The sequence below is a fragment of the Ahaetulla prasina genome, chromosome 1 (genome assembly GCF_028640845.1).
Source record: "Ahaetulla prasina isolate Xishuangbanna chromosome 1, ASM2864084v1, whole genome shotgun sequence".
Lineage (NCBI taxonomy): Eukaryota > Metazoa > Chordata > Lepidosauria > Squamata > Colubridae > Ahaetulla > Ahaetulla prasina.
Window position 1 is genome coordinate 130,047,470 of NC_080539.1, and position 21,571 is coordinate 130,069,040.

Consider the following 21,571-nt stretch of genomic DNA (forward strand, 5'->3'; position numbering starts at 1 on the left):
AATAAAAGATGGATAAACAATCAAATTTAGCATGCTATAACCCAGCCATTGTTTTGATCCTCAAGTCTTAACCTATATCGGATCGAAATACTGAAACTGCTCCAGAAATGTTAGGTTTAGGCCAATTCTGTTTAGGTGAAAATATTGGAATAAGGCAGTTCAGAAAGGAATTAGTTAGAGAAAGATAAGATTCACTTGACGTGTGTCATGGCAAAGATTAGTCAAAAGTGGAGCAATATACTGTTAAGCTCTAGCCACTGTGGCTAACAATGAGTCATGCAGTTCAACATAGCAGCATATATAACAAGCCACAACAAGGTCAAATAAGAAGTACAGTATGTCATTGAAGCCACAGTCATATATAATCATCATTTTAGCCATTGTCTACCCACTGCAGGAGGAAGGCTTCTTCCTCAGGTTTTCAACCAATATGGTCCTGAGCTTTTGTCAATTGGACCCACAATACTTGCTGAGGACTAGATTCATCTAGTTTTAGGTCTCTTTCATGGACGCTTTTTATCAAGTGGGTTTTTATATATCACATTATTTGCCTCAAGACATGTTATCCTCCCCCACCCACCCCTGCCCACCCCGCTTGTTGTTCTCTGTTCAATATCTGGAATACTGCACTTTGCTTGTGCTTTATAAGATTTATATCAAATGGTGTAGAAGTGGATAAAATACAGATAAAATTCTGTGAAATGGGTTTGTCTCAATAGAAGCAATTTACACATGATGTGGTCAGCCACTCTTGTACAGTCTACTGATTTAACATGCCGTAGCTTCACTTTGTATAGTATGTGAGCCTACTTGATTTTATTAAAGGTGCAAAATTGGACTTGGTTCAAATTCTCATTCAGCTATAAGAGTGGCTCCCTGATCTTTGATCAACCATTATTTGAGAGAAGAAATTACCTATTGGTTCTGTCTGGAACACGGAAAGGAAAAAAATACCATGAGAATAACAAAAATGCATTCTCAGCCAATTAAACCAGAAAGCCTTAAATGTAGTACCAAACTAATCCAGTTTGGTTTAGAGTTATTTTTAGTTTGAATGTTTGTAAGGGAGGCAAAGTATCTGAGACACCTTTCACAATAGGACTTTTCTGAATATGCCAATCTGTGTGGTTATTTCCATTTTTTCCCATGTGGTCCCACAGGAGGGATTTAAAATGGTTAAATGTAGGTGGGTCCATAACCCTCCTGAAAATGTTCAGATGTATATCAAAGCGCAATTATCATTGCACAGACTTAAATTCCCTTTCCTGGAGGTGGGAGGATGGAAAGAAGGCCTCAAAACTCTTTTGGAAAGTAGCTGCTAGCCTATTGTTTGAATACAATCCTGATGGGCCACAAATAGGAGGTATAGTTGCTCTGATTGTGTGCAGCTATGGAGCTTCTCAGGAGCAAGGATGCAGGATCCAGATCCAAGCTCAGATTGCTGGGGGAGGGCTGACGTCTTTCCTCTAAACTTTAATTTTGACTTTCTTCTCTGTGAAAGAAGTTATGAAACTGGTAATCATGGCTGATTAAAAAAAATGCACACACAACAATCACCAAAGGTGATTGATAAAGAAAAACTATGAAATTAAGCAGCTATGTAGAAAAAGATGTTTTCTTGTGTCATTTGGGTCAACATGTTTTTATCTTTGTTAAAACATCAGCATTGCTTTATGTAAAAAAAAAATGAAACTATAGTTAGGAAAACAAAAACAGGCTCAACCCATTTAGCCAACCGTCAATTTTACTTCTAAAACTTACTTCATAGACTAGTACATAAAGTTGTCTCCAACAGGAAAGAGATACATGCATCACAACAAACATTTTAGATGCCAATACAGTACATGTTTTATTCAAACAATACATGATCTGCAAACTATATAGGAGATTTAAGATTAAATAGAAGCTTAACTGTCAGGCTGTCTTAACTTGTAGTTCCATTATGATTGAATCCTGCATGCCATATGCATTCTAAATGAATATGATGGAAATCTCTGCAGTTTTAAAGGATGTAATTGGCATTCAATATAAACAGTGTTATTTTTCAGATACGGAATGTACATTTTCATGCATCATTTCTAGGGAGTGCAAATGTAAGAAAAGGATACCTCAAATGTTCATCATGCCAGCAATCTATTCCCATCATTGCAAAGCTTAAAAGGGATTCTGGGTACAGGCCAATTCCCCTCTTCAAGGACTGTACAAGAAGATAATCCTGTGTTTGTGCAGCTCCTATTCACTTCAACAGTTTCTTGATGGATCATGTTCCAGTAGTTAAATAAACCCATTCTAAACCCGGATTACACTTGCTTCAAACGTTATTTCTGAAGAATACAAATTTGGCTATCTAATTCAAGGGATGAAATGTTAAATAAAAGGTGAAAAAAAATGGTAATAGATCGAACTGAAATGAATGAAGAAACAACAACAAAAAGAGGGAGCCATGAAGAAAACACCGAGATGTCACACGGAAGGAATGACTGATGTTTGTTTGTTTATAACATAAAAAACTTTAAAAAAAAAGAAATGTTAAATTAAAGCATGTGAAAAAGAACCCTTTGGAGCAGTCAAAAGCCTTTCTAACAGTACTCTGCAAATTATTCAAAAGAGGTTGCTCAGAACACGTTCTCCAGCTGAAAGCAGTTGCTTTAATGATTTGATGTGTCCTAAGGGCTTCCACTTGTTCCAAAGCATTCCATTTAAATCAGGGGTCTCCAACCTTGGTAACTTTAAGACTTGTGGACTTCAACTCCCAGAATTGCCGCGGTATTTACGGGACCACCTACTGCCACCAGTAGCCTCTCACCGAATAGTGCACTCTCACAGAGAGGGCCTCCTCTGGATACCGTCAGCTAAACAATGTCGGCTGGAGACCTCCAGGAGGAGGGCCTTCTCTGTGGGAGCTCCTGCCCTCTGGAACGAGCTGCCTCTGGGGCTTCGTCAACTCCCCGACCTCCGGACCTTCCACCGCGAGCTGAAGACGTTGTTGTTTCGATGAGCAGGACTAGCGTGAACATAGTTTTAAATTGGGGTATTAAATCAGGGATTTTAAACGGGGTTTTAAATTTGTATTTAAAAGTTTTAAGCCATCAATTGAATAAGTTTTTTATACTGTTTTTAGCTGTTTTATATGTACTATATGTTTTCTGTTGTTTTTATTGTCTGTGAACCGTCCTGAGTCCTTCGGGAGAACGGCAGTATACAAATATAATAAATAATAATAAATAATAATAATCCCTCAGCCAGCAAAGCTGGCTGAGGAATTCTGGGAGTTGAAGTCCACAAGTCTTAAAGTTGCAGAGGTTGAAGACCCCTGATTTAAAGGATTTGTCCAGCCCTCTATCTAATAGAGCATCCTGGCTTTTAAAAGGGCTGACAGAGACTTATGGGAAAATCCCAAGCATGATAGGAGTGCAATGGCATCCATTGCAGATGTTCCTTGGGTCTCAGGAAATTCTGACTTTGAAATATTGACAGTCCTACATTTTGCGAGTCCCTTGTATATTTTGCAGATGTTCCCTATAAGAATTATAGTGGAGGCTTGGGAAGATCACAGCTCAAATGGAGAAATTATACAGGCCAATATTTACAGTACCAATAGAAGAGAATCACCTGTATATAAACAGAGAGCAAAACCCCATTCACTTCTATCACTAATGATGTTACCTAGCTGGTAATGAAATATCTGAAAGAAAACAACCAAGCTCAGTGAGCACCAAGGCAGTGGTGGGTTTCAAATTTTTTTACTACCTGTTCTATGGGTGTGGCTTGGTGGGCATGGCATGACTAGATGGGCATGTCAGGGTAAGGATACTGTAAAATCTCCATTACCACCCCACTCTGGGGGAAGGGTACTGCAAAATCTCCATTCCCTCCCCAATCCAGGGGAAGGTTACTGCAAAATCCCCATTTCCTCCTGATCAGCTGGGACTTGGGAGGCAGAGAATAGATGGGAACGGGGCCAGGCAGAATTTTTACTACCGGTTCTCTGAACTACTCAAAATTTCCACTGCTGGTTCTCCAGAACTGGTCAGAACCTGCTGAAACCCACCTCTCCAGCAAGGACCCAATAATATATGTAGTCTTGAACTTTGAACATTCACATTAATAAGCACCATTAAACATGTAGCCAAAAGTGTCTCACCATAGACAGTGCTCAGAATTCAGGATACTCTACATTTAATGTATTTAAATATTCTGTTGGGTTAGGACAGAATAATAGCCCTTATTCCCTAAGGTATTTTTCAAAATAAAATAAAGAGCAGTTGGCAATACTTAAATACTGCTTGTATACAGTCTTTCTTCCAAGAAATCTTTCAGTAGATGATTGAGGATTTAGATGTGTTTTTTTAATCCTATCCAGCAATCCAGTGCAGTCTTGAACCTATAGGTCAATGCAAATTTTCAGTGGAATAACTGCTTTTTAAGAACCTTCCAAAAGATTGTCTCAATACTGTAAGTTTCCAAATACTTAATATAATCATTTTCCCTCCCCAAACCTCTGTTTCTTACCACTCTACAGAAACCAGCTAAATATATTTCCTATGCTTTTATGAGTTTGATTCCTGTAGTTCAAACTTGTAATTCAAGAGGGGAAAAAAAGGCTATATGGGGCATCCAAACTCAAATAAATGAAGGCTTATTTTAGCAAGCAGGAATATAGCAATTGAATGAGCTACTTTGCATGGCAGGCTACTGGTATTTTTGTGAGTCACTTTACATAATGGATAATAATAAGAGCCACTATGGTAATAGGTGCTGAGATAGAAAGGGGGAAGGATGTCAAAGATTACCAAACATTTTCCCTGATAGATTTTAGCTGCTAGTTATCTGAAAAAGAACAATCATGCTGTGGAAACCAGTATTGCCCAAAGTTTGAAAGATCTTTTTTGAAACTAACGGGACAGAACACTTTCTCAAATATATTATATAATATATATATTTATATATAAAACCATGGTGCTTCTCAAATACTTCTATCCCTGAGTCTATGTTGCCTGCTTGCTTGAAGATTACACACATCACAGTTGCCAATGTTAAGAGTAACCATAGGCAACTTGGTGTTTTCTAGATGTTTTCAACTTCAACTCCCATCCACTCTGGAATGTAGGAATTGTCAAATATATCTTGAGAATATCAGGTTGCTTCTCCCATGTTAAGAGAATCGAAAGAGAATCAGAATCTTTCCCAAACCCTTTTCACAGTCAGCCAAATAAAGCCCATTTTTTAAACTCTCCCTAAAGCAAAATTATTCCCATCCCCCCCCCTTATGTAATTGCAGTTACAGGACGACTTTAAGACACGAAGAGGAGAAAATGCACAAGTGCCCATATTACAGATATTTCCAAAAGAACAACCATCCGTAGGGTTTTTCACACAGCAGGCACAAGGGAGTCCATGAGAATGACAGGACCCTGTTTCAGTCAAGCAGGTTGTTGTCCACTTCATGCCAAGGACATAAGTTCCACCTTGCTTTTGCAGGACATAAAGAGTGAAATATGGAAGTTGGAATTGCAAACTCTCTTGAACCAAGCCTTATTCTCTTTTCTCCCAAGAGATCTTTTCTTTGTTGGCTGAATTCAGTCAGTCACTGAAAAAAGAAAGATACAATTAAATCAGATTTTTTGATCTTGCCAGCTGTCACTGCTGCTCCTTAAGTATTTTGATCTGAGAGAAAATTTTGCAAATAAGTATACCGAGCAATGGTCAAGGCAGGTATTTATCCAATCCATTGGCAACAGATCAAGGGTGGGATGTGGGGGGGAGGGAATCACTTTTGAAGTAGAGATTTTTTTTTTTAATGAGAAAGTTTCAAATTACTAAGTCATCTTATCAACAGTCTTGCTGTCCAATCATGTTATTATTGTAATGGATTAGACATGTATAAAATATTGTTGAAACTAATAGGGCAGGCTGTTGATCCATGCTTGGACTATCAGGTAGTTTTAGGGGAAATAAGGATTGGGGTTCAATCATTGTCTTCCTTATTTATTATTGCATAAGCAATATAAGCATCTTCCTTATTTATTATTGCACATGAATTAGGTATCTATAATGTTAACAATATGGTTAGTATATACACAGATATAGTTGGCATCTAGGAAAAAACCATAGGGCAGCAAAATGACCAAAGGTTTTAGAACTCAAAAATCATACGATTATTGAAATGTCAGATGATTTGAGAAACAGCTGTCCCTCAAGAGAAGAGCATCTTTATTGTATGCAAGAGATCCTAGGCAGCCTCTGGCCTCTGTTCATATAGGAAAGCTATGGAAGACCATCTATGCAGACCACGTGAAGTGAGGTGAACTATTTATTGTCCTCTTTGGTATTGAAAAAAATATATGATTGTGCAAGCAACCAAGATTTGGTTGAAAATAGGCAAAGATTGCAGCTTGAAGTTTTATAGGCATCACCTTCATCTTTTTGTCTACTTCTTCCAATCCTGGTTTGAATTAACAGATTGCCATATGGAAAAGAAGAGACTTGGTGGAAAGAGGAGATTAGCAGGACAGGCTTTCTAATTTGGTACCATAACGGTAACCTCTCTTAGTGTCTCCTTTTCCTGAGAAAATGCTGCTCAGTGGTAAAAATCTATCTAAAGGAAAGAGAACAAAAGTGAAACTGGCAATGACCCTTCGCATGTAGGGTTCTATGTGGCTGGCTACCCTTGCATCATAAGGTACTTCTGCCTTTGGTGTGTAGATGGCATATCTTATTAGTTAAGTGTGAAAATATAAGTATTACGTAAGCAAGGAGTCCCAAGGTACAGGCAGCTACAAGGTTGGTGTTACTGAGCTATATGGAGATTGATGTTCTATGAAAAAGAATAATCTGAGAAATGTTAAGATGTTGTTATGCAGATTCCAAGTATACCTGGAGAAAGGTCGTATTGACCTTGATCTCTTTTCAGCTCTACAATACCATGGCGGTAGTATGTAGTTATCAGCTGATCACAACCTCTTGGGATGAACAGTGTGACAGTATGTATTGGGGTGATCCATTTTCCATGTAACACTTGAATTTGAATAATGCTCTTAGCATTGATTTGTTTTGAAACACTTCCTTTCTAAAAGATTTCCTGGGCAAATCTGGACATTTATAAACCTTACTAAGCGCTATCAGCTGCTAAGGAAATAGAAATCGTGAAATATGCCAAGGGGCTCCAATGTCAGAAAAACCAGCTCCAAGAAACGGAGAGAGATACTTTCTAGTTGGATGTTGCAGAGAAAAGGAAATAGATGCATTAGTTTCAGGTGCTAAATAATTATATTCTGTATGTTTTAATTCTACGTCAAACTAACATAACGATTAAAATATCAGTTTATTGTTGGACCATTCTAAGAGCGTTTAGAATATGCCCATCTCAACATGTCGTGTATTAACAAATACATAGAAAAACAGGGGATAGAGCTGAGTAGCAAAACAGAAACAATTATTTATAATTGTCTTCCTCTTATTGGAAAAATCTATTGCACTTTAGACAATCTGATTAACACTGATTCAGGAGAATATTCATTGATTAGGAAACATGCAAATATGCCCAGATTGGTTTTTTTTAAATGAAAGACTATTTGATTCAAGTTGATTCAAATATAAAGTTATTATGGCATACACCACCATTCAATACCTTAAGAATCTGATGTTTTTCTATAATGTTAGTATCTGCTAACATTATTCATTTGTTTGGTGGTACATTTTTCATTGGTCAAATTAAGATTTGCATTGCACAACTGCTTAAGAAAATGCAGTGCATCTTCCAAAGCCAGTTTTTCCCCCCAACAATGCCATTTTCTATTGAAAACACTGAAAAAATGACTTAAGCACTAGCATTGTCTGAAAATGCTATTTTTAGTTAGCACCTACTGTATTTTATTTTACTTTATTTTTAAGAGCTTATATCACAATAGAATTATATTACTAACTCTAGTAATATTACAGACTAAGCAATGATTAAAATCAGGAAATTTGTATTTGTGAAATAAAAGATAAATCAGTAGTACAGGTTTTATTACTCTTCATTCCCCCAAAATTGGAACAAACAAATTTGCAAAAAGAAATTTAGCAAAACTTGCAATACTGTAATGGTGTGTGCACATAAGAGTGGAAGCTTCATAAACAGTGGCATAGTTAAGCTATAAACATTCTGAATAATGTTAATTACACACAAGATTTCCATGCCATTGATTTAGTTGGAAATTTTTTCCTGACCAATATGGGTCTGGATATTGCTTATCGCTATAGTAAACTTATTTGTGATTTATTAGACCTAGTACTTCACAAGCAATACCAAGAACGTGATATACAACTTTCCAAAAATTGCTAACAGAAAGTAAATTTATCTATTTAGAGCTGATATGCAGATTGGCATCACAGTTCATGCATTCCAGTTTTTCAAAGAAGAATGTGTTTAATATACTTCCTGGACTATCACAACAGTCAGACTGAAGGTGACACCTATGGTTTGCAAAGCATCCTTCCTTATAAATGGGCAAAGAGACACATAAAGTCATAGCCATGCACAAGTTAAACCATAAAATATACAATTGCACAGATGTTATGTTATTCCTTGTGAATATTAGCTAAGGTTTGAAAACTAGACTTGTATAATATTGTCTCCAGCTTGGTGAACAGTTATGTCAGCCTCCCCCCTTGAGGTCTGAAGATGTACAACCTCTCAACTGAAAACTAAGGCCATGCTAACTTCAACAAAGTTGTTTTATAATCAGACGCTATTGCTAAGCATACTTATTTCGGAATGAGCCTACCACTCCATAGGACCTATGGCTTAATTCTATCATTACATTAGTTTTCCAAAAGTACGTGCATCTAGATCCCTGTTCTAATTATTGCAGCTTAGATACATTAGATACAATTTAGTCAAATTAAACACTTGGAACTCTACTCTTTTTCCACAGATGGGTTGTCATTGAAACTCATGCTACATTATGGTTGGGTTCATGTGTTAAGCCACCATTGATTTAATAATAGTTTGTTGAATAAATCATAGTTTACTGCGTTCACATAAGCTGAGCAACAATGAAACAATCCATATTTTAATTCAACGAAATATGTGTTTTCAGTTTAAGATTTCTCACATGCATCTGGGGATAATTCATACGAGTTGCCAAAAGTAATGTTTGCATAGATTAAAAAAAAAAGGTGCAAGTGCCCATTATTCAGCAGCAAGATCCTGCTCCCAATTTCAGCGATTGCTCCAAAAATCAGTGTCATTTAATACTTCATTTTTCCACTTAAGAGTTGTTGTACAACCACTCCTAGGTCACAACAGACTATGTAGAATGAGATTGCATAATAAGAGAGATGGTAGTTCACATGCAGTTTAACAAAAAAAGTGCAAATTATTGTTAACTTTGCATTTTTCAAGCCTGTCTAAAATTAAACTACGTTGATGACATGCTTCCAAACAAATATTTTTTTTAAAAGGGATGTTCTTTCATATTTTGCACAATTTTTAATCAAAAAGGAAAGAATATCGTGTTGGGGACTTAACTTCCTTATTATAAAAGGATAGCCTGCTGCAGCAAAACAGAAACATTTATTGGCTTATTTAACAGTGCACACTCACTTCATATGCAATTTGTATGAGGTGAGAATTCCTTAAAACACCAGTTTCCACATATGCATTGTAAATGCTTGTATTTTTTACCAAAAGCAAAACCATACAAGAGGTTTGTACAAACGACCAAGGAAAGAGCAAACATGCAAATAACTGATATACTTGGCTAAGGGATGTGATTTTACTTGGGCTAAGCGTTTTCCCTTTTTGCATGCTTGATGTTTACTTGCTTGTCTGTACATGTCCCTTTTCTAAATATGTATGGAATCTATAAACCTTTTCACAATTATGAGGCACAAAAACCAACCTTCCAATCGGTATAATGTTTCTCTCTCAAAAAAAAGTTGAGGCAGTCTTTGTTGAATGATACTTTTTAATATATGCTCACTCTTTGAAAATATCAAGAGAGGGAAACAAAGAGGGAACATTCCTTATCTGTTTAGATGCTAAGAAATATCCAACCACAAGCTGGCAGCGAGTTGCAAAGGAAAAAGGCTGGAAAGTAGCAATGGCACAGACTGTCTAACACCATGCACCACATTCATAATAACAATAATGTGAATGTTGTGCAGGGAAGCATAATTCTCTGCACAAGTGAAGTCTCTGATGTCGGGGTGAAAAGGGAAGAGGAAGGGCAAGAGTTAAAGTCTACATTTCATGCGGGACTATTATGCATCAGGCCCATTTCCCCATAGTACTTCTTCAGACATCTGAGTTGGAGTTGTGGGATGTTAGCCTGGGATCTGTGTTGATCTCGTACCTGTAGTGATAGCCTTCCATGTGGTCTCTACAGGCATCCCTGATGTTATACATCCACTTTTTGATCCCCTTTCGGTTCAAATATAAAACCAGGAGGAAAATGGCACCAATGAGGGCCAAGACTATCCCAAGAAAGACATAAGAAGTCTGCAGCGGGGTCTGGTCGTCGATCAGAAGGGGGCAGTCGAGTTTGGACACATCGATGCTCACCAAAGAGCGTCCTTGCAACTCCTGGGGATAGGAGCACTGGAGCGACCCTTTGGCCTCGACCTGCTTGCTCTCCTTCAGCCAGTTCACCAAGTCCTCGATGTGGCAGTCACAAGCCCAGGGGTTGCCGCTGAGATTGAGGGACAGCAAAGGGAGGCCCTGGAGCTGCTGGAGGGTGTCGTTCCTCAGGGTCTTGAAACCGTTGCTGCCGAGATCGAAGGTGCGCAGCTGTTGAAGGCTCCCCAAGAACACGTTACGTAAACTCACCAGGGAGTTGTTATGCATGTCTAGGTGCTCCAGCCTGGGCAGTGTGGAGAACATCCTGGCCGGCAGATAAATCAAATTGTTATCCGACAGGTCCAAGAGTCTCAAGTTGAGAAGCGTGCCCGTCTGGAGCAGCTCAGCCACCAGGACCACAAAACTGTTGTTGTAGAGGGAGCTGCTCAGGTCCAGTTCTTCCAAGGGGCTGCTAGCATTGCCCAGGGCCATGGGGCTGAGCCAAGTGAGCGAATTGTTGCTGAGGTCCAACTGCTTTAGGTGGGGCAGCCCAGCAAAAGTCTCCGCGCCCACCCAGCTCAGCTGGTTACCCCTCAGGTCAAGGAGGGTGAGCTCCGGGAGGGAGGCGGAGAGGAAGGAGGCAGAAGAGAGGTTGCTGATGCAGTTATGGTTGAGGAAGAGTCCCTGCACGAAAGGCGGCAGCTCAGAAGGCACCTCGGTCAAGTTGTCGTTGATGCACTTCACTGTTCGGGCTGTCTCGTAGCACTCACATAGCGCAGGGCAAGGGAGAAATTGTGGTTGTGGCTGCTGAGCCCAAACCCAGCCTGAAAGGACCAGCAGGAGTAACAGCTCCAGGCTACCAGCTCCTCGCCTCTCCCCACTTAGCGCAGGGGATGCACAGCCGCAAAGAGAGCACCCCAGCATCACCACCTCTTGTCAGGGACTGTTCTCCTGCGGTGCTCCCTGGGCTGTCTCCGTCTCAAAAGGATCCTTGGTTCCAGCCCTCCAAAAGCAATCTTCTTGGGTCAAGCAGAAAAGCAGAGAAAGGGAGCCTGGAGAGAAGGTGCGATTCTCTCCACGCGTGCAACCAGGCTGGGACTCCACAGCGGTCTTGGAAGGGTAGGAACAGCCCTAGGAATGGACCGGTTCTCTTTCACGTCTTGCCACCCTTGGAAAAAAAAAGCAGAAAAAAAAATGGGAGGAGGAGGAGAGGAGTTTGAACCAAGCTGGGATGAGGAAGAGATCATGTTTTCTTCTCAGACTCTGCCTTCCTGGATGCTGCCAGCGCACTCCTACTTCTCAAGATCATTTCCCCCTTCCCAACTGCCACCCCTCAAGTCAAACCACAAAACAGCCTGGACTACACAAAAAAAAAAGAAAGAAAGAAAAGAAAAGAAAAGAGAGAAAGAAAAGAGAGCAGTCCTTGGATTCCACTTGAACGTTACAGCAAGTTTTGCCAACCTGCCTGTGTCTGACAGAGTCTCCCCCTTGGGCAACCTTACTCAGTGGGGTTTAATACCAATGTCTCATCACCCTGAGCAGCAGGGGATAATGGCTATTGTAGTCCAAATGCTTGAGGTAAATGCTATTTGGGGTAAGCTCATTTATTAGATTTATAGTAAGAGATTCCTTTTCTCCCTTTGCTCAGGAGCTCCAATGTCTACAGGACTCCCTCTTCCAATCCATTTCCCCAACAATCTTGTGAAGTAGGCTAGGTTAAGAGTGGCAGTGATTGGCCAAGAGCCGCCCAAGGAGCTTCTACTGGCTAAGAATGGCCTTGAACCTGTGTCCTCTTACCCTAACTACTACACCACACGTTCTTTCCTTTATAACATCTACGGATACAAAAACATATTGGTATGAATTGCTGCTACTGGATAAAACGCTGGGATTTCCACCCCCCACCGATATCCTTTCAGAGGACTGGAAATGCAGCATTGGGCTCAAAAGGATTCGCTACGGGCCAGCAAGTTATTGCGGTTCTTAGTCCCTACAGAGGCCATGCTGAAAAGCAGAGCCTTAATCCGCGTTCGGTTTTTTTTCTTTCAATTACCAAGAGTCACGGCTTTTGTTCAACACCGCTCCAACCTAAGAAAGTTGCTGGAGAAAATGTGCAACTTTTCGCAAGTCCCCTCCGTTGCCCCAAATCGAAAGGCGTCGCGTTCATTATTCATCCCTCCCCAACTCCCCTTCCAACTTTTCCCAAGAAATAATTCCCCGCCACACCCTAAAAAACAAGCTCCACGTTTCCGAAGCAACAACCCCCACCCCCCGCTCCACTTTCGCCCTACGGCTACCTCCCATCCTAGAGGAAGACGAAGCCGGCGAGCTCCAGGGCTGCCCTTTGCCAGGGAAAGATGAGCGGCATCGAACCGTCGGGGCCAGACATTCCTTCTGGTGAGGGCGTAAGCGGGGAGGGATGATTCAACCTGGGACTTGACGAGAGACCGGACTCGTCCCTCTGCCTTCTGGGCCGGGAGGGCGAGGACACTGAGGAGAGGCTTGAGCTTGCGTAGCTCAGCCGAGGAAAGGGGTGGAATGCAAGGAGAGCCCTTCGTCCCGGACAGCGCCGTGCTTGCCCAGCCCCGCCGGCATTAGCTTACCTGTTTCGCGCCTGGGCTTCAGCTCCGCCAGTCCCGCGCAAACTCCCGGGCCGAGTGGGAACTGCATGGCGCAGGCAGCAACTTTCCCTGCCTGCCCCCCCCCCCTCCTCCCGGCTTGCCTAGCCCAGCCTCCACTGTAGGAGAAGCCAATGGCAGGCGCGGCCTCCGGGAAGCAGCCCGGCTCCGCGCACCACACCCTCGGTGGCAGCGGGCGGCCGCTTCTCGCATCCCCGCCCGGTTTACTTTGCAAAGAGGCGGCGGCAGGTGGGACTGGTTGGCGTCCCTCCGCCTTCGCCGCTATTATGTCTGACTGCCGAAGGATCGCGGAATACAGGAACCCCCAGCGGAGACTGGCGGAAAGCCCTCTGCACGAACTCAGAGGTACTCGTTATGTGTACTCGTGGCAGCTCAACTCTTGACATCTAAAAGGGCAATTATGTGTTGAGTTCAACGCTGCGCTCGGTGTACTCGCAACAATGCACAACGCCCTTCCTTGTCTCTTCCCAGCGGTCCTGTGTGGTAGGTTAAATTGGCCAAAATATAACTGAGCATCTGATTCAGAGAGAGGCACCTAGCCAGCTGTGGTACCCAGGATGCTACTGCCATAATAGGCTGGGTGCTATCCTAGGCTGGGCTTCAATCCTGCTTGAAGCAACATCCTGGCTGGTACCGTCATGCTTTGTAACCACAACTTTTGGCAGAGCCTTTTAAACCCTGCTGAGAAGTCTTAACTCTGACCAGGGAAGTTTTCTGAGGGGATATCATACTGATTGAAGACATAATAAGGCAATGAATGATGCTGGGTTAGATGCTGTCCTGATTTCACAGCTCTTGCTCTTTTTGTATCTAGAGAAGAATGGAACGAGGAGCTGTTTAAACAAAACAAAACAGAGCATCCCTATACCCTGTGGCTGTTGCACCTTAAGCTTTACACATAAGAACGGATTTCCTCTGTGCCAGAAGCCTGAAGAAATTCTACAAGAGCCAGGGAAGTGAAAGATAAGGTTAAGCTGTAATTGTGGGACCAGTTTCTTCCTGTTTCTTGAAGGTCAGAAAGCCGGTACCTGCTGCTAACATCAGCCAATATCAGAAGACAAGTTTTATGCGTGCCTGAGATTACTATAATGCCTGTGTCAGCTAAGGACCAAGTGATCTTCCTGATGAGAAATGGTTTCTGTGACTCCGTTTGCATTCTTCTTTTGACCATGTTTGAAGAAAAAACAAAAACAAATTTACTGTCTTATTTCACAATTTTGCATTCATGACCGACTTTCCATGGTAGAAGATGAGTTTAACACAAATGGATCTGATCGTTTGTCACAGAAGAGATTCAACCCTGTGTAAAGATATAATTGAAGAAACCTTATTCCTGGTTCATATAAGGGAAGAGAGCAAGATTTTTAAAGGACATTTAAAAAGGGAAAATATATCAGTTTCTCTTAACATAATGTCTCAGAAACGAGTTGGGGTCAGTTGAGGAAATATTCAGAGTAGTAGTTCTGATCAGCCATTTTCATACATACCATTTGGACATGGATACGTATTCTGTCACAGATAAAAAAAAAAGATTAGGCATTTTAAATCAATTTCTGAGATCTGCAAATGCTGATAGAGGGTAATATATGTTTCAGTCCCTAAGTAAATGATTGAACAATTAATCTGTGACAGGTGTCCTCTGCATCTCAAGCCTCATTTGACAGACAGTTGCCCCAAAGGTTGTCTTGCTCTTCAGCTATGTTAAAAAAAATGAGGAAAAAATGTATATGCTACTGATCCTTTATCACCTGAAAGTTGAATGATAGCCTGGATATATATGTGGGTATCAGTTGGGGGGAGTGGGTGAGAGTGGGAGATGGGGGACAATGATAAAATGTGTCACAACAGAACTGCTGCATCAGTGTTGCCTGCAAGTACATAAGTGGTACAGCTTGTGTTGTGCTGTCATGACACACATTTCATCATTTTGACAACATCTTGGCTTGCTGCGGATGTCCCTGGCTATTCAGAGGAATCCATAGTGAGTCAGTTATGCTCTTTTATGACAAGGTTAACAAACCCATTTTTAATGAACATGGCTCTTGCTTTATACTTTGGGGAGTTATCTGACTGGTGATTGGTCATTTTACAAAATCCCATTAAGGCTGGGGTTTTGGGGGCTGAGGGGGGCTGGCTCTACTGAGAATTGCCTGTATACTAAAGGCTTTGTGGCTGACACCCGAGTGAGCCACAGAACATTTGTGCTGGCAGATTGGGGGCAATGCCTTTGCGGAAACACTGTTCTTCTCTTTTCGGATCCCATTGGGAGTAATGAAAACCAAACTGCAAAAAAGGCTACATTTCTGAAAAAGGTGACCAGATGCAGCTCAGAACAGAGATGAAAGGAAAATAAAGCAGGACCCATTAGTATGTCTCTGGATAATTTGTTTGTACATAACAAGGTATCTAACTTCCATCTATGGAATCATGGAACTACAACAAAACACTTCATCTTTCTTCTGAGTTAGGTTTATTAGCTTATTTATTAGATTTCTATGCTGTTTTTCCTCCAGAGCTTACAGAGGTGCATAGAATACTCTGTCCTCTGTCCACCTGCCTACCTAATATTGCTTAATAAATCTCCATACTTAAACTGGGTATCCCGTATTTTAATCCAGCACCTTAATCACCATGCCACTAATCCCTTGCAGTTGGCTAGAATTGGTTTATTATTGGACATATAGGTTATCCCAGTATACGTGAAGAAAGAAATTATGGAGGGCAGACATGCTAGTCTATGGTAGCAAAAACTTAGTACTGTATCAGGTAATAAAAAAAATCTAGTACTGTAGCACCTTTTAACAACTTTATTAAAAGTTGTATGTTTTCATGAGCTGCAGATCACTGCATTAGATGTATAGAGTAGCTAGACTGATGAAGGATTTAAATGGGGTGAAATGGGAGACTGAGGGGAAGGTAGGTTGATTATGCACTTCACGTTACACATGAGACATTACAAGTATATGTATTATATCAGTTAACAATTACAGTGAGTTAAAAACTCACTGGGTTTCTTGGGAATCTTTTAATATTTATGTGAATGGAGAGAAAGAAGAAGATCCATTTTTAATTTTGATTTGCTTAAGGTAGGGGCATTTGATTTGCTTAAGGTAGGGCATTGTCGATATATTGGAATTATTTGGGATCCTCATGAAAGAAGATATTTTTGCAATGTTTTGTTTGTCACAAATAGTCACAATATTTTTAGAGAATTTCTAGAGACAACTAAATCAATCAATCAATCAATCAATATGAAGGTTTGTTCTCCGAGCTTGTGAGTTGGTTTCTGAATGTTTCGTTACCAGGCTAGGTAACATCTTCAGTGGAGTTTAGGAGATGTCAGTGTTCTTCTGTTTATAAGGGCTTCAGGTGTGGGTGTGTCAAGTGAGGGTCTAGTGATGGGTCAAGAGTGAGTCGTCACTGAGCCTTGTGATGGGTCTTGTAATGAGATTACATCAGGTCAGGGTCATTGGGAGGTGAACTGGTAGGTTGGGTTGTCTGGGTTGGTTGAAGGTTGGTGCTGTCTCTGGTTGGCTGTGTCGGTTGATTTGGATTCTGAGGGGTTTGTAGTCTGATTGTAGGTCAATGTGTTTGTTGATGGAATGGCTTGTGGAGTGCCAAACTTGGATGAACTTACGAGCGTGGCAGGCAGTAGTGTGGCCGATGATTTTTGTGTTGCTTCAATTGAACTGGTGCTGTTTAGTGTCGGTGTGACTAGAGATTAAGGATTTGGTATCATGGCGTTTGACTGCCAGCCAGTATTCGTGGATCCTGGTTTTTAATTGATGTGAAGTTTGTCCTATGTAGAATTGGTTGATTTTTGTAGATTGCATTGTTTCTTTCATCCCTCTGTATTTTGTCTTTGATTCTGGATAGTTCCTGGCACAGTGTGGCTGTAGATTTATGGACTATTGCCATTCCTAGGGGTTGGAGGATTGAGGCTGTCATTTCCGACACCCCTTTTGGGTATGTGGCAAATGACAGCTAGAATCTTCCAACCCCTTGGAATTACATTGATTACATTGTTTCTTTCATCCTTCTGTATCTTGTCTTCGGTTCTGATAATTCCTTCCGAATAATTCCACGCTCTACTGAAGATGTTACCTAGCCTGGTAATGAAATGTTTAGAAACCAACCCACAAACTCAGAGAATGAACTCTATATCATAGATATAGAGTCTCAGGCAAAGATTTTTGAACAAGCCAATTATTTTCTTTTTTGAAATAGTGATGCTTGGAAGCGGACATTCCAAAGATCTGTTTCAAATCTTGGTGGAACCTGCTTTCCTAGGTTCCATGGAGTGACAAAGGGTTTTGTCAGTTATTTGGAAAGGCTGCAGGACCAGCTCCAGTAATGCCCCAGAGCATTAATCTCCCCTGCTAGCTCCAACAAGACAGCCTTTTGCAATCGTTTCATAATATAAAAGTGCCAGATTTCTTTAACTCCATTTTGGATCTGTCTTTTTCAAACACTAGGTCTTAAAATATGTTTTAAGAAATCCAATTTTTTTACTACCAATTCTGTGGGCGTGGCTTGGTGGGCGTGATGTGGCTTAGTGGGCGTGGCAGGGGAAGGATATTGCAAAATCCCCATTCCCACCCCACTCCAGGGGAAGGATACTGCAAAATCCCCATTCCCACCCCACTCTGGAGCCAGCCAGAGGTAGTATTTGCTGGTTCTCCGAACTACTCAAAATTTCTGCTACCAGTTCTCCAGAACCTGCTGGATTTCACCCCTGGTTTTAAGCCCTTCTTGGCAGTAGGGCTGATGGCAGTGGAGTGAACCTTGTTTTCCTGTGGGTTTTTTTTGGTCATAGTGATTATTTGCAAGAAGGGGGTTGTGCTTTTTAAATTAGGGATTAACTTGAAACCTCCATACTGATTATCAGCGGGGAAAATATGAAAGCATTCTTGAATAAAAAACTTCTACCATAATTTATCTTTTCCCCAAAATAATCCTTTTTGGATAGGACATAGAAAAGGAAAGGGTAACCTGGGTTTTCTAGATGTTGAATTGTACTGCTCATCTTCTTTCAGCTTTATTAACTAAGACTGATGGTTTTCAACATCTGGAATGAATATATACCAGTATAGTGGAATCTCTCTCTCTCTGAGTCCTAAACTGAAGGAAGCCATGGCAAGCCATTGCAGGATTTGTCTAGGTAATTGCCATGAGTAAAAACTGACTTGAAGTTTTTATATTTGAATAGAATAGAATAGAATTTTTTACTGGCCAAGTGTGATTGGACACACAAGGAATTTGTCTTGGTGCATATGCTCTCAGTGTACATAAAAGAAAAGATACCTTCATCAAGGTACAACACTTACAACACATTGAAAACTGACTTTCAATTTATTATTATTTAACGCCTGAAAAGAGTGTACTCATTCCATTTTCTTTTTTTAAAAAAAATCCACCCTAAAGCTTGGAAACATTGTCTGGATTCTTAAATAAGTGAGCAAATACCCTCAGTATTTCAGAAAATGGCTCAACATAGAAGTCTCTCTGATTTCTACAATTCTGCCTTATTAGTGCTACTTTGCTCTTTACTTGGAACAAATGAACTCTTAGTTCTTTCTGCATCCAGGAGAAAGTGTATGAATATAACTTCACAACTGATGACCTCTACTCCTCTAATATGCTGCCGATTTTTAACCAGTGTCATATTGTCAACCAAGCAAGAGCCAGAAAGATTAACTAAGCTGCAGATCCACAAGTCAAGCCAGAGGCAAATGTGCCCTTCCCTTCCTGTATTGCACTGAGACTTTTGGAGTAGGGAAAAAACTGTGTGAAAAGATCTGGGGAGCCACTGCTTTGCATGGATAAGGGTTGCATTTGGCTTTCACCTTATTATTTCATATTCTCTTAGCAAGAGAGGCTCTGAGATGCCTCCAAAAATCTGAGAAGTGATACCATTTCAAAAAACAATTATTTCACCTTAGACAAACAAATGGAAGACAAATGATTGATGCGTGGCTATAGAATTTAGGGGGGAAATTGTAATACAGAGAAGAGCAGAGAATTTTCATGCAGATGTTTTAGAATCTATCTTGAAAAGGTGAAGTAAAATTGGGTGAGACTGTTTATTAGATCTTTTAGTTTTCTATCTTTCTTATGTACTTCAGACATCAGCCATTTCTTGGATGCCTATAGCCAAAATTTAAAAAAAATGACAGAAAATGTGCAGAATATCTAAATGACAGAATGAAAGTAGAGTATGGGACTAAGGGCACAATTGCTACTCCTATCTTATAATTTAACTATTAAATTTAAACAATGGGTTTAATTTTCAGTCATCTATCCAAAAGGGGATGGAAAGGGGATTAATTAAATCACAATGGCAAAGTCTGAGTTTTCATCCAACAATATATTGCTTGTAAAACTGATGGAGGAGAAAGCAAATTTAGAATCTCTTAAAAATACTGGTCAAGTGTATATTTTAGGAAGCACAGCAAGATAAGGTACAATCATGAAGATATAAAGGTAATAAAACTATGATGCTGTAGGAAAAAAAAAGAATATTTTTCTGCCTAATAGAAGCCATGCTCGTTCAGTGGACCTGAATAGTTGGAGATTCAGGTCAGACAAAAAGAAATTCTTCATACAGCACATAGCTAAAATGGGAAGTTTAGTAACATGTCAGAAGAGATTTTTTGACTGGATTTGTTCATTAATTCATTTTCTTTAATAAACTCCAAGGCTGGGATCATTCAATAAACTATAGCAGACCCAAACATACCTGATCTTGAACAACTATAAGTGGGGATCAGATAGGTTGAAGAAGATGAAAGTAAAGGTAACTATTAATCTAGAATAGAATAATGTATTCTATTGATAACATTAAAAGCAGCATATTTCTGAATTACAGTTGGATAAAACAACATGATGGTGCATTGTATCAATGCCCTGTTTGTAGGCTTTAAAGGGGTGTTGAATTAACTATTAATTATTGAACTCAATGGAATTTTGATCTGATCCCATAAGTACTTCTAATAACTTGTAATGAAATTGTAGGGTTTTTTGGTAACTAGAAAAAGAAGTGTTGTCAAAATGTCACGAGAACACTGCCCTGAGAATTCTTTCTATTTTAGAATAGAATAGAATAGAATAGAATAGAATTTTTTATTGGCCAAGCGTGATTGGACACACAAGGAATTTGTGCATATGCTCTCAGTGTACATAAAAGAAAAGATACGTTCATCAAGGTACTTTTGAAAGACATATTCTGTTAAAAATAAATGAATGTGCCCCTAGAATAGTATTCAGTTCCTAACCTCACTCTTTCTTTCCTATTTATTACATAAAAGATACTGCAATTTGGTTCTGAAATTCTTTCAATTGCCCAAAAAGAAAAAAAAAAGAAGAAAAGAAATTCACAAGGGTCAACATTATAAATCAATTGTATTATTTAGAACAACAAAAATTCTGTGGTACTTTAATGTAAAAGAACTGAAAAATAGAAATAATAGTTGAGTTAAAAAGCTCCCCTACCATAATTTGATTAAAGCAGAAAGGTTTATTTTCCGATAATTTGTCTCTGCCCAGAGCTTACACAGGCTTGAACCTGGTTAGGAAGAAATTACTTTTTTATTTTATTTCTTTACCTTTACTCATCCTTTGCCTGGATATGTGTGCTATGATCTGATACTAAACAGTTTTATTAATGAACAGTTTTATGAAAGTGAAACATTCATAATTTGTTTACTTTTTGCATTTTCTTTCCTTTTGACTTTCATATTCACCACCTTTAAAGCGCTCCATGGCATAAGACCTGGTTATTTACGGGACCGCCTACTGCAACCGACGGCCTCCCAGCGACCAGTGCGCTCCCACAGGGTGGGCCTCCTTGGGGTTCCGTCGGCTAGACAATGTCGGCTGGCGACCCCCAGGGGGAGGGCCTTCTCTGTGGGGGCTCCAACCCTCTGGAACGAATTACCACCAGGCATTTGCCAACTCCCTGAGCTCCGGACGTTTCAACGCGAGCTGAAAGCATGGTTGTTTCGTCGTGCAGGACTGGCCTGATAGTTTTTAATTGGGAATTTTAAAAAAGGGTTTTAATAGGAATTAGCCTAAATTTAAATATTTCATTTTAAATTTATTTTAATGTTTGTAATATTGTTTTTTATATGGCTGTTAACCGCCCTGAGTCCTTTGGGAGAAGGGCGGTCTAGTAGTAGTAGTAGTAGTAGTAGTAGTAGTAGTAGTAGTAGTAGTAGTAGTAATAATAATAATAATATTTAGAATCCCTCATTCTTGTGAAAATGTACCTGGAATCTAAGGCAATACATGATTTTATAAAGTGAGCTCCAATAAACTGGTTAATCTTGATGCAGTTGCAAGGGTTTGTTAAAAAACCCCGCATCCACTAAGATTTGATTAAACTGGAGAC

The 21,571-nt window shown here is 40.1% G+C and overlaps 1 protein-coding gene across 3 annotated transcripts; it reads right to left on the reverse strand.

Moving 5' to 3' along the window:
• Positions 1–2,151: 2,151 nt before the first annotated feature.
• On the reverse strand, positions 2,152–13,572 carry TPBG (trophoblast glycoprotein). 3 transcript variants are annotated; one of them, XR_009154248.1, is made up of 2 exons: positions 13,147–13,572; positions 2,152–5,590 (listed from the first exon to the last, which is right to left on the reverse strand). XR_009154248.1 is itself a non-coding variant. In XM_058175857.1 (2 exons), the coding sequence occupies exon 2, from the start codon at positions 11,465–11,467 to the stop codon at positions 10,283–10,285; it is 1,185 nt and encodes a 394-aa protein (XP_058031840.1). In that variant the 5' UTR covers positions 11,468–11,711; positions 13,147–13,565; the 3' UTR covers positions 7,266–10,282. The 3 variants fall into 3 exon arrangements, 2 of the variants coding, with proteins under 2 accessions (XP_058031840.1, XP_058031848.1); XM_058175857.1 differs by lacking the exon at positions 2,152–5,590 and adding an exon at positions 7,266–11,711 and having other exon boundaries at positions 13,147–13,565; XM_058175865.1 differs by lacking the exons at positions 2,152–5,590; positions 13,147–13,572 and adding exons at positions 7,266–11,711; positions 12,841–13,128.
• Between the last annotated feature and the right edge of the window lie 7,999 nt (positions 13,573–21,571).